The sequence below is a fragment of the Bubalus bubalis genome, chromosome 24 (genome assembly GCF_019923935.1).
Source record: "Bubalus bubalis isolate 160015118507 breed Murrah chromosome 24, NDDB_SH_1, whole genome shotgun sequence".
Lineage (NCBI taxonomy): Eukaryota > Metazoa > Chordata > Mammalia > Artiodactyla > Bovidae > Bubalus > Bubalus bubalis.
The window spans coordinates 24,819,279-24,832,598 of record NC_059180.1 but is presented as its reverse complement, the minus strand read 5'-3'; the positions used below and the strand labels follow the sequence as shown (position 1 = coordinate 24,832,598).

Genomic DNA, 13,320 nt, shown 5'->3' with positions numbered 1-13,320 from the left:
TAGAATTATATGCCCCGTGAAATTATCATTCAAGAGCAAGAGTAAATACATTTTCAAACACATCTCTTACTGAAAGAACTGCTAAATGAGGTTCTTCAGTTAGAAGAAAATTGAACCCATAAGGAAGGGGTGAGAATGGGATGCAAGAAACAATGGTGAATTAAAAAGCTGTTAAATCTAAATAGGCACTGATGCCACCTCATGCGAAGAGTTGACTCATTGGAAAAGACTCTGATGCTGGGAGGGATTGGGGGCAGGAGGAGAAGGGGACGACAGTGGATGAGATGGCTGGATGGCATCACTGACTCGATGGACGTGAGTCTGAGTGAACTCCGGGAGTTGGTGATGGACAGGGAGGCCTGGCATGCTGTGATTCATGGGGTCGCAAAGAGTCGGACACAACTGAGCGACTGATCTGATCTGATCTGATTATATATGCATATATGTGTAATACAACATTTATACACTATGTAATATATAAAATACACATACACACACACATGCACACACACACACACACACACACACACACACATCCCAAAGAGGGAAAAGTGAGAGGAAATGGAAATTCTAGACAACAATCATAGGAAAGTTGAGAGTAGAAAGATTGGAGTTAAAGTGTTCTAAAGTTCTAAAGAGTGTCCTTAATGATAAAGGAAAATTAGTTTTCTATCAGATTAGACTGATATGTAAAAATGCTATTCAACCCATTAAATTGAATTTACTACTTACTAATGTGCTACTCACCCACCATTTAAAAAATAATTTTTTAATGGAAGCAATCTAAGGGCCCATCAAAAGATGAATGGATGAAGAAAATGTGTATATACATATAAAATGGAATATTACTCAGCCATAAGAAAGAATGGAATCTTTCCATGTGCAACAACATGGATGGACCTAGAGAATATTAAGTGAAATAAGTCAGGGAAAGACAAATACCCTATAATTTCACTTATATATGGAATCTAAGAAAACAAAATACATGAATAAACAAAATGGAAAGAGAGTCATAGATACAGAGAACCGGCAGGTGGTTGCCAGATGGGAGGTGTGTGGCCAGAGGCGAGAAATAGCTGAAGGAGATTAGGAGGTACAAGCTTCCAGTTGCAAAGTAAATAAATTAGGGATATAAATGTACAGTCTGGGCAATGTAATCAGTTATTCGGTTCAGTTCAGTCGCTCAGTTGTGTCCAACTCTTTGTGACCCCATGGACCGCAGTATGCCAGGCCTCCCTGTCCATCACCAACTCCTGGAGTCCAGCAAAACTCATGTCCATTGAGTTGGTGATGCCATCCAACTATCTCACCCTCGTCCCCTTCTCCTCCTGCCTTCAATCTTTCCCAGCATCAGGGTCTTTTGCAATGAATCAGTTCTTCACATCAGGTGGTCAAAATATTGGTGTTTCAGCTTCAGCATCAGTCCTTCCAAAGAATATTCAGGACTGATTTCCTCTAGGATTGACTGGTTGGATCTCCTTGCAGTCCAAGGGTCTCTCAAAAGTCTTCTTCAACACCACAGTTCAAAAGCATCAATTCTTTGGTGCTCAGCTTTCTTTATGGTCCAACTCTCACATCCATACGTGACTACTGGAAAAACCATAACTTTGACAATATGGACTTTGTCAGTAAAGTGGTAATGTCTCTGCTTTCTAATATGCTGACTAGGTTGGTCATAGCTTTTCTTCCAAGGAGCAAGTTTCTTTTAATTTCATGGCTACAGTCACCGTCTGTAGTGATTTTGGAGCCAAGAAAGTAAAGTCTGTCACTGTTTCCATTGTCTCCCCATCTATTTGTCAGGAAGTGATGGGACTGGATGCCATGATTTTAGTTTTCTGAATGTTGAGTTTTAAACCGGCTTTTTCACTGTCCTCTTTCACTTTCTTAGTTCCTCTTTGCTTTCTGCCATAAGGGTGGTGTCATCTGCATATCTGAGGTTATTGATATGTAGTCAATAATTATGTAATATCTGTGATGAAAGATCATAATATAAACTTATCACAATTAGTTTGAAATGTATAGAAATATTGAATCACTATGTAATAGGAACTAACATAGTGTTGTAGATCAATTATGCTTCAAAAACCAACTTATAGAAAAAGAGATCAGATTTGTGGTTACCAGAGGTGGGGTGAGGGAGGGGGAATTGGATGAAGGCTGTTCAAACTCCAGTTATAAGATTAAATAAGCACTAGGGATGTCATGTACAACATGATAAATATAATTAACACTGCTGTATATTCTGTATGCGGAGAAGGCAATGGCACCCCACTCCAGTACTCTTGCCTGGAAAATCCCAGGACAGAGGAGCCTGGTAGGCTGCAGTCCATGGGGTCACTAAGAGTCAGACACGACTGAGTGACTTCACTTTCACTTTTCACTTTCCTGCATTGAAGAAGGAAACGGCAACCCACTCCAGTGTTCTTGCCTGGAGAATCCCAGGGACGGGGGAGCCTGGTGGGCTGCTGTCTATGGGATCGCACAGAGTCAGACACGACTGAAGTGACTTAGTAGTAGTAGTAGTATATTCTGTATGAAAGTGAAGAGAGTAAATCCTGAGTTCTCATCACAAGGAGAAAACTTTTTTTCTGTTTCTTTTATTTTGTGTCTATATGGGATGATGGATGCTCACTGAACTTATCATGGTAATCAGTTCATGATACATCTAAGTCAAACCATTGTGCTATACACCTTAAACTTATACAGTACTATAGGTCAATTATATTTCAACAAAACTGAAAGAGAACAATTTTTAAATAAAAATGCTGCTCTAAACACACTTCTAATTCTCCCTGAAAGCCCAAGTAACTCCTAAGAAGCATATTGTCATACCACAGATGAATATCTGTATTTCTACAATACCAGAAAATATGTGAAATCTGTGGGTTTTTATAACTAGTTCCTAAAGACAATAAGGAACACTCATAACCACCAGAATGAAACCAAATTTGTTTTGTTTTGCCAAATATCTGAGAAGAAGTCACAAAACTTACCTACATGACAGAGTTGGGAACTCAGAATATTTCAGTAGGTAATTGAAAGAGATTTCAAAAATGTATGTTTCCTTGATGTTGAACTCTGTCTTTCTAGAGCATAAAACCTTTCAATATAGTCATTAGGATGTCACGTCATGGCAAGGATGTAGTGAGGACTTGTGGGCACCATGGGAGGGCTGCCCACCGTACTACTTCTCTGGCATCTTAGCAGCAACTGTAATGCATTATCTTGCTCCAGAGTAATTAGCAAGTCTCCAGGGAATCATCCAGAGAGGCTCGTTGTTGCCATGTTTTTGCCAAGAAGCAAGGAAAACAACTGAGCTAAGAGGAATTAAGAAGTATAGTTATGAAGGGTAGTGTCAGTCTCAGACAGCCTCTCTCTCTCTGCCTGCAGTCACCACCTCATAGATCCATTACCTGTCTACCAGCTGACCAATGCCTAAAGTGATGCAATTATGAAATCCTTTATGTATTCAATATGTTGTAAACCCTTGGGAGAAGGTCTCACTTTCAATTTTATGAATCATTGGCTCTTCAGTCTCTTGGCTCCTAAACAGCAATTTAATGATGCAACCTCAGAGCAGAATTCAGATTATTCTCATTACTTTATTAATTGATTTAAGAAATTGCTAATACCTTGAGAGCTTACTGTGTGCCAGACAATATATCATCTTGTTTTCATAATGACCCAATGAGGGAAATATTTGCATTACTCTATTTTATAAATAAGGAAATGGAGGCTCAGAGACTTTAAACAACATGTTCAAAGATGTCTCAATTTATAATTTTCAGAGCTGAGATTCAACTTCAGGCTTTCTGGTCCAGAATTGGCTATCTTCACCCTATGTTGGCTTTCATTGAAATTATATATAATTAAGAGAATTTGATTGCTTCATGGGCATTTGGGAGGGGGGGATTTTATTTCTGTTTCTTTTCTTTTTTTCTTCCAGTTTTATTGAGATGTCATTGACATACAACATTGAATAAGTTTAAGGTGTATAGTATAATGATCTGACTTACATATATTGTGGAATGATGACCGCAATAAGTTTAGTGAACATACATTATCTCATATATATACAAAATTAAATAGAAAAAATTTTTTTCCTTGTGATGAGAACTCAGGATTTGCTCTTTTAATGGGCATTAAAAAAAAAATTCACATCCACATAATGGTGTTTTCTTCCTAGTCTTACCCAAAGTCAAGTACACAATAATGTGTATAAAACTCAGTGTGCCTATCCTGGAAGAGCAGATGGACTCCGCATGGTAATTTAAAGAAGTAAAAGTAGAAAGCCACTCAAAAGGGAGCCTTTGTTTGCAATGAAATTGTTTATGTGTTAAACATTACTCTGCACTCTGTGGTATTTGCTGATTGGTGCAACCACCGCCATTTAAATGGATTCCCTAATCATGACGATAATGACCAGGATTAGCCCAGTTCAATGGGTGCATACTTTCCCCAGGGCTTACAAAAGCCTTCTCTAGGGATCCAGGCTTTCCTGGTAATAAGTTAACTACAAGGCTGCTGTATTCTGCACTGGTAAACAGCAGTCCTCAACTAAAAACGATGGAAATCAATGAAAAGATGAAGGTCTCAGCCCAGACAGAGGAAAATCACCCTAACCTGTTCAGCAGGACCCTGAAAACAACTGCAGGCTTCCTGAGTGGTGGGCTAATGAGTGTTTGTTTGTTGAGTATTTAAGTGATTGAGAATTCAAGGGATTATAGCAAAAATCCATCAATGATTTTTAAGTTAAAGAACTCTTGTTTGCCTCTCAGCAGCCTGTTATTTAGAATTAAAACACATGTATTCCTAAAACAATATGTGGTCATTGTAAACATCCTAAACAATTCAATCCAGAAAAACATGTAGTGAAAAATGAAAGTCTCTCTCCCCACCAATTTCACTTTCTCCCTAGTCAGTTCAGTTCAGTCCCTCAGTCGTGTCCAACTCTTTGTGACCCCATGAATTGCAGCACGCCAGGCCTCCCTGTCCATCACCAACTCCCAGAGTTCATTCAAACTCACGTCCATCGAGTCAGTGATGCCATCCAACCATCTCATCCTCTGTCGTCCCCTTCTCCTCCTGCCCCCAATCCCTCCCAGCATCAGAGTCTTTTCCAATGAGTCAACTCTTCGCATGAGGTGGCCAAAGTACTGGAGTTTCAGCTTTAGCATGAGTCCTTCCAAAGAACTGGGGAAGGAAATGGCAACCCACTCCAGTGTTCTTGCCTGGAGGATCCCAGGGACGGGGCAGCCTGATGGGCTGCCATCTATGGGGTTGCACAGAGTTGGACATGACTGAAGCAACTTAGCAGCAGCAGCAACAGCTTCCAAAGAACACCCAGGACTGATCTCCTCTAGAATGGACTGGTTGGATCTCTTTGCAGTCCAAGGGACTCTCAAGAGTCTTCTCCAACACCACACTTCAAAAGCATCAATTCTTCGGCTCTCAGCTTTCTTCACAGTCCAACTTTCACATCCATACATGGCCACTGGAAAAACCATAGCCTTGACTAGACGGACCTTTGTTGGCAAAGTAATGTCTCTGCTTTTCAATATGCTATCTAGGTTGGTCATAACTTTCCTTCCAAGGAGTAAGCGTCTTTTAATTTCATGGCTGCAATCACCATCTGCAGTGATTTTGGAGCCCCAAAAAATAAAGTCTGACACTGTTTCCACTGTTTCCCCATCTATTTCCCATGAAGTGATGGGACCAGATGCCATGATCTTCATTTTCTGAATGTTGAGCTTTAAGCCAACTTTTTCACTCTCCTCTTTCACTTTCATCAAGAGGCTTTTGAGTTCCTCTTCACTTTCTGCCATAAGGGTGGTGTCATCTGCATATCTGAGGTTATTGATATTTCTCCTGGCAATCTTGATTCCAGCTTGTGCTTCTTCCAGCCCAGCGTTTCTCATGATGTACTCTGCATAGAAGTTAAATAAGCAGGGTGGCAATATACAGCCTTGACGAACTCCTTTTCCTATTTGGAACCAGTCTGTTGTTCCATGTCCAGTTCTAACTGTTGCTTCCTGATCTGCATATAGGTTTCTCCCTAGAGGAACCCACAACTCCTTCCAAATGTTAAGAATAAACCAACTGTAAAGAAATAATTTGACTATAGTAAAGCAACTTGCTGATTATTATTAGTATTAACCCTTCTTTAGTGATTTAGAAGATTCTCTGAGTTTATTCACATTTAGGGTATCAGTTGTCACAGGGAAGAAATGTGAGGATATCTGTGTTCTTGGATCCTGATAAACAGAAGCTTGTGGGAAAGCTGTTGATAACCCTCTTTTTGGCCTTCTGGAAGAATTTGGGCTTGCTCAGACCACAGCTGATAATCTTCCTATCCAGAACAAAGATGTTGAAGGTACCTAACCTTATGAAATAAGACTTTGGGGAACACTATAAAAGTGTTGGTTTGTAACTTAAAAGATTTGGGGGATTATTTCTATGACATAAATATTGGGTCAGTTTTATTCTCTGAAATTTGCATCACTTTATAATTTATAGGTAGATACATATATAGTACTTTATATGTATGTATAATTTTTTAAATATATGTTTATAGACAAATTGTATTTGTTTAAGCAAGAATAGTTTTCATTTATAAATTCAACTGAAAACAGTCCATCTTCTTTATTTTGGAAAAGGAAAATTACTTGAGTAGTTGTCTTAAAACAAGTAAGGCACACTATACCCCATGCCCTGGGAGAGGAAGTAACAGGAAGAATTTTATTTTTCTTGAATTTGATCAGGGCAGTTCCCCAAATTCCTCTTGGTGAGTAGAGTTCTGGGGTGATTTGGATTGATCTGCATAAAGAAACTAGAAACTTTCTGGAAGGGAAGGGATAGAGATCATCCCAACCCCAACATTTCTCAAGATTCCTAGTTATAAAAATCCATGGGAGAATCCTTCTGGAAGACAGCAGGACTGTTGGGAAACTAATCCAGGAAGGCAAAAGGCTAAAGGATGTTCATGACAGCAAGTTTGCCATGACTGGGCTCCCTGCCAATTTAAAGTGGTTGTTTTTGCTTTGAAACTGAAAAAAAAAAAAAAAAAAAAAGTACAGTCATCCCTCAGTATCTACAGGGGATTGGCTCCAGAACCTGCATAGATACTAGAATGGGAGGAAACTCAAGTCCCACAGATGCTGCTTGGTATCTGAAGTTCCACATCTACGGATTCAACCTACTGTGGATTGTGTAGTACTGAACTGTGTAAGTGGATACATGCAGTTCAAACCCATGTTGCTCATTGGTTAACTGTACTTCCATATGTTAGTGGTGGATCTGAATCTGAATAGATTTTGCTGCTTGTGCTTTTGTTTCAACTTCAACTTTTATTTTTCCAAAATAAAGAAGACTGTTTCTAGTTGAATTTATAAATGAAAACTACTCTTGCTTAAAAAAATATAATTTGTCTATAAATATATATTTTAAAAATTACATATACATGCAAAGTACAATATATGTATCTACCTATAAAGTTATGCAAATGTCAGAGAATAAAAATGACCCTATATTTATGTCATAGAACATAATCCCCCAATTTGCAAGAGGTATGCAAATCTCTTTGGATATCTAGGAGACTTATAATGTGCTATATTCAACTAAACCACATTGCCACATTTAAAAAATAATCTTTCAATCCAGCTGTGATGAGCATTTTTGGAAGAAATTCATATGCTAAACTGTAAGCAGCATTAAATATATCAGGATTTAATAAGTGTATACTAAGCTTTATTCACAATCCCTGTACCTTATTTAGGAGGTGAATAAATTTTAACTTAAAGAAAAAAGCATTAGGGGAATAGAATTGAGAGGTCAGAAATGAACCCATACAACTGTGGTCAGATGATTTCTAACAAGTATACCAAGACTATTCAATGGGGGGAGTAACAGTCTCTTTAACAAATGATGCTGGGAAAACTGGATGTCTACATGGAGAAGAATTAAGTTGGACTGTAGTTTTATGGGCTTCCCTGGTGGCTGAGACACTAAAGAATCCGCCTGCAATGCAAGAGACCCAGCTTTTGAAAGATTGTTGCTGACACACAAAAAGATGCTGGGATTCTTGGCCTCCAGAGGAGAAGAATTCAATCCAGGACCAGAGATGAGGCTTGATCGCTCAGAGCTTTTGTGTAACAAAGAACTAGAGCTCCAAGCATCCTTACCTTGTCCTGAAAATCCCGGACGAGCCCCCAAGATGAAAGGTTGTTGCTGAACCATGCAAAGATGCCGGGATTTTTGGCCTCCAGAGGAGAAGAATTCAATCCAGGGCCAGAGATGAGGCTTGATCACTCAGAGCTTTTGTGTAATAAAGTTTCATTAAAGTATAAAGGAGATAGAAAAAGCTTCTGACATAGGCATCAGAAGGGGGTAGAAAGAGTACCCCTTTGCTAGTGTTAGCCGTGGAGTTATATACTCTCTAATTAGTTATTACGGTTAATCAAAAGAATGTCTAGGGGTTGTAAAGACCTCACTAGACCTACTCTCATAATTTACAACCTTAAGATAACAGGATTAGCCAGAAGGTTTTTTCCAGAGACTGTCCTCAAGCAGATTACATTATTGTTATATAATCCTAAGAAATGTAGAGGGACAAAAAAAGTTTGTCCTTTCTTCCTCCTTGAGAATTCCAGACCCCTCTCTCCTTGGGGACCCCTGGACTTCTTATCAATCTGCCTAGGAACTGACTCTCTCACTTTGATCCCTGGGTTGGGAAGATCCCCTGGAGAAGGAAATGGCAACCCACTCCAGTATTCTTGCCTGGAAAATCCTGTGGATGGAGGATCCTGGCAGGCTACAGTCCATGGGGTCGCAAAGAGTTGGACACAACTGAGCTACTTCACTTTCTTTCACTTCCTAATATTATACTCTGTAAAAAATTAACTCAGAATGGATCATAAAGCTAAATACAAGGTCTAAAGCTATACAACTCTTATAAGAAAACATAGAAGTAAATAGGCCTTGAATTCAATAGTGATTTCTTAGATGTGACACCCAAAGTACTAGCAACAAAGGAAAAATATTAAATTGGACTTCATCAAAATTAAAAACTTTGTGCATCAAAGGACACTATCAAGAGAGTGAAAAGACATTTTACAGAATGGGAGAAAATATTAACAAGCATGTATCAAGTAAGAGTCTAATATCCAGAATATATAAAAAATATAATTCGACAATAAAAAGACAACTTCATTTTATAAAGATCAAAGAACTTCAGTAGATATTTCTCTGGAGAAGATATACCAGTGGCCAACAAACACATGAAAAGATGCTCAATGTCATAGTCATTCAGTTCAGTTCAGTTCAGTTCAGTTCAGTTGCTCAGTCGTGTCCGACTCTTTGTGACCCCATGAATCGCAGCATGCCAGGCCTCCCTGTTCATCACCAACTCCCAGAGTTCACCCAGACTCATGTCCATCGAGTCAGTGATGCCATTCAGCCATCTCATCCTCTGTCATCCCCTTCTCCTCCTGCCCCCAATCCCTCCCAGCATCAGAGTCTTTTCCAGTGAGTCAACTCTTCGCATGAGGTGGCCAAGTACTGGAGTTTCAGCTTTAGCATCAGTCCTTCCAAAGAAATCCCAGGGCTGATCTCCTTTAGAATGGACTGGTTGGATCTCCTTGCAGTCCAAGGGACTCTCAAGAGTCTTCTCCAACACCACAGTTCAAAGGCATCAATTCTTTGGCGCTCAGCCTTCACAGTCCAACTCTCACATCCATACATGACCACAGGAAAAACCATAGCCTTGACTAGACGGACCTTTGTTGGCAAAGTAATGTCTCTGCTTTTCAATATGCTATCTAGGTTGGTCATAACTTTCCTTCCAAGGAGTAAGCGTCTTTTAATTTCATGGCTGCAGTCACCATCTGCAGTGATTTTGGAGCCCCAAAAAATAAAGTCTGCCACTGTTTTCCCCATATTTGCCATGAAGTGATGGGGCCAGATGCCAGGATCTTAGTTTTCTGAATGTTGACCTTTAAGCCAACTTTTCCCCGCTCATCTTTCATCAAGAAGCTCTTTAGTTCTTCACTTTCTGCCATAAGGGTAGTGTCATCTGCATATCTGAGGTTATTGATATTTCTCCCGGCAATCTTGATTCTAGCTTGTGCTTCCTCCAGCCCAGCGTTTCTCATGATGTACTCTGCATATAAGTTAAATAAGCAGGGTGACAATATACAGCCTTGACATACTCCTTTTCCTATTTGGAACCAGTCTGTTGTTCCATGTCCAGTTCTAACTGTTGCTTCCTGACCTGCATATAGATTTCTCAAGAGGCAGGTCAGGTGGTCTGGTATTCCCATCTCTTTCAGAGTATTACTGAATCATAAAAAAGAATGAAATCTTGCCATTTGTGACAACGTGGATAATTCTAAAGGATATTAGGCTAAGTAAAATAAGTCAAAGAAAGACAAATACTGTAAAATTTCACTTATATGTGGAATCTAAAAAAACAAATGAACAAAATGAACAAATAAAACAGACTCACAGATAGGGAGAACAAACTGGTGGCTGCCAGAGGGGAGGTGAGTGGGTGGATGTGCAAAGAGGTGAAGGTGACTGAGAGGTACAAAAACTTCCAGTTATAAAATAAATGTCATAGGGATGTAACTTACAGCCTAAGGAATATAGCCAATAATACTGTAACAATTTTGTATGTGACAGATGGTTACTAGACTTATGGTGATCGTTTCATAAGGTATTTAAATGTCAAATCACCTGGAACTAACATATTGTATGTCAATTATCCTTCAATAAATAAAGAAATATTTTTTAAAAATAAGATGAGACTGCAAGGAAATTTATAATTACACATGTAGTTTCATTATATTTCTGTTGAACAGCACAGATCTAGAAAGTTCTCAGCCTGCCATTAGTATAGCAAACCTTCATCCAGCCTCATTTACTCTTGAATATTACATAAGCTTTAGGAGTATAGTTAATTCATTTAGAACAATGATTAATTTGGAATCAAAAGTAATCCAGGTGATTTATAAAGGATTTTCCTTGCAGGGCTAGCAAGTTAATGTGTAGAAGTGTGTAGAAAGCAAACCAAAGCTTTGCGGGAATTTTCCAGGTTCGCTGCGATCCTGAGATTCAAGAATTGCGTCAGTGGCAGAAGAAGCTCCGTGAGGACAAGCATATTCGCCAGCGAGTCAAAACCTTCTGGGCCAAACAAGAACAAAAAGGTCAGTTGTATGATTCACAACCCTTGGTTTATTCAGAAAAAGCCTGAGTCTTACTCTAGGCTCAAGAAGGAAGGCCTGCGCGGTTTCCCGGGGTCCTTGTTCTGCACGGAACTCCACGGGGGTAAGGGAGGTGGCGGCATGTTAAAGAGTCGGCTCCCGAATGAAGCAGTGACGCGATGTAACTGTCCCAGCCGTTCCCCTCACTTAGGTACACGTCAGTGTCATCCCGCGTTTGCAGCTCTCTCTCTTTTTAGCTACAAACAAAAAGAATAACCCATCATTTTGGAAACACAGTGCCCATCAGTGTGATGGGTAGTTATTCATCTAAGCTGTTGATTGTGTGTCTGAACTTAAGTGCTGTTTTATGCCATCCTCCCCCTTTTTCTGAGAAATTAAACACATGTACAGAGTGAAGCGCTAGGAAAAACAGAGCAAGCACCCTTCACCTGTCTTGTACATGTCACAATTTTGTCCTATTTGCTTCCCTTTTTTTAAAAAAACTTTGTTACTACATATTCGTGGTAGAAAAATTAGGAAAAAAAATAACCAAAAAAGGAGAAAAGTCAGAAATGTCACCACTGTTAAAATTTTGGTGCACATCCTGCTATACTTTTTCCAGTACAAAATGATGCAAATAAATATCCATTTGTATATTATTAAATATGGGTTTTTACATTCTACTACCCGTATATCTGTTCATTCTATTATGTCATCTACGCTGTTACTGAACATACTCAGAACGTCATTCTGGTCAGCACTAGAGAGTGGTATTGTGAGGTTTAATAGCTGTGTGGTATTGATTTAGCATCATTTATTTAACCAACAACATGGAATGAGACTCATGATGGATTGTCAAGGGGAAAATAACTGCAGGACAATAAATTATCATTAAGAAAATTAAGATTCATTAAGAATCCCCTTGCAAAGCAGGAGACCAGGGTTCCATCCCTGGGGTGGGAAGATCCCTTGGAGAAGTGAATGGCTACTCACTCCAGTATTTTTGCCTGGAGAATCCTATGGACAGAGGAGGCTAGTGGGCTACAGTCCATGGGGTCACAGAGTTGAACACGAGTGACTGACTAACTAACACTCACTAACTAAAATACATGCTTGGAAATAAAGATGTCTAAAAAGCCTGGAGAATACATTAGTGTTAGTTTCCTTTAGGAATCAGGACTAGGAAAAATCTTGCATTTTTGGAATTTTTTAAATTATGAAAGCCAAAGGGAAAAAATGATCATACCTCCCTCGACAGACCACCATCCTCTCACTGTCCATGCTCTGACCTCCCCATCCTCCCCGTTCCTTGTCCCTTTTCACTAGACTGCAGTCCCCCTAGTCTCTCTTGTTCTGCTGTATGCCAACACCTTCCTCACCTCAAGGACTGCACTTTCAATCCCTTTCCTGCCAAATCATCCTCCCCAGGCCGCTCTGTGGCCATTCCTTCTCACCCTTTGGCCTAGGGACATTAATGCCTCAGAGGGGCTGCCCCCACTTGCCTCACCTAAGGGGGCCAGGAACAATATGGAGCAATCTCAACATGGTGGAATCTAGAAAAAAGTCTTCTTTTTTTTGCCCAGAGACTGTCTTCAATTCTGTTCTCTCAAATCTCTCTTTCCAGTTCCTTCATGGCATGTCTCTGAAGTATGTTCTGATTTCACGAAGTCCAGCCTACTTAAAAATCTCAATCTCAGCTCCGATTTAATGCTCTGACTCAGTGGGGTTGGGAGTGGGAGGGAGGGAGATCCGGGGGCATCGTCCCCTCACTTCCTGTGTGGTCCTCTCTTGGCTGCTGTTGCTTCTCTGGCTGAGACCGTGTGGCCATCCGTGTCCTGTGGGCAGGCGTCCCCACGCTGGCTCTCTAACTCCTACATTTCACATGAGCACTTCCTCAGAGCTCACAGGGCAGAAGCTTTGGGGGATCTGGTTCTGCCGCTCCCTCTTCTCCTTCCACTCAGACCCCACTTCTGCCAGCGCTCTCCCAGCCTTTTGCTCCTGGGGTCTCCTTAGCCAGTGGCCAGCCCTCTTGAACCTGATGGAACAGTGTTCACTTGACACAGAGGAAACCAGGAGCCGACACGCGGACTTCTCCACTGCCTCCTTCTCTCCACCTCACATG

General features: G+C 40.2%; 1 protein-coding gene across 5 annotated transcripts in view; it reads left to right on the top strand.

Annotated features, from left to right (window-relative positions):
• Window positions 1-13,320, top strand: part of IQCK (IQ motif containing K) — a 152,823-nt gene that overhangs the window by 105,713 nt on the left and 33,790 nt on the right. For all 5 annotated transcript variants that reach the window (XM_025275256.3, XM_025275258.3, XM_025275259.3 and 2 more), the window contains one exon: window positions 11,090-11,201. In XM_025275256.3, coding sequence (XP_025131041.3) covers window positions 11,090-11,201 — 112 coding nt within the window. The remainder of the gene's footprint in view (window positions 1-11,089; window positions 11,202-13,320) is intronic.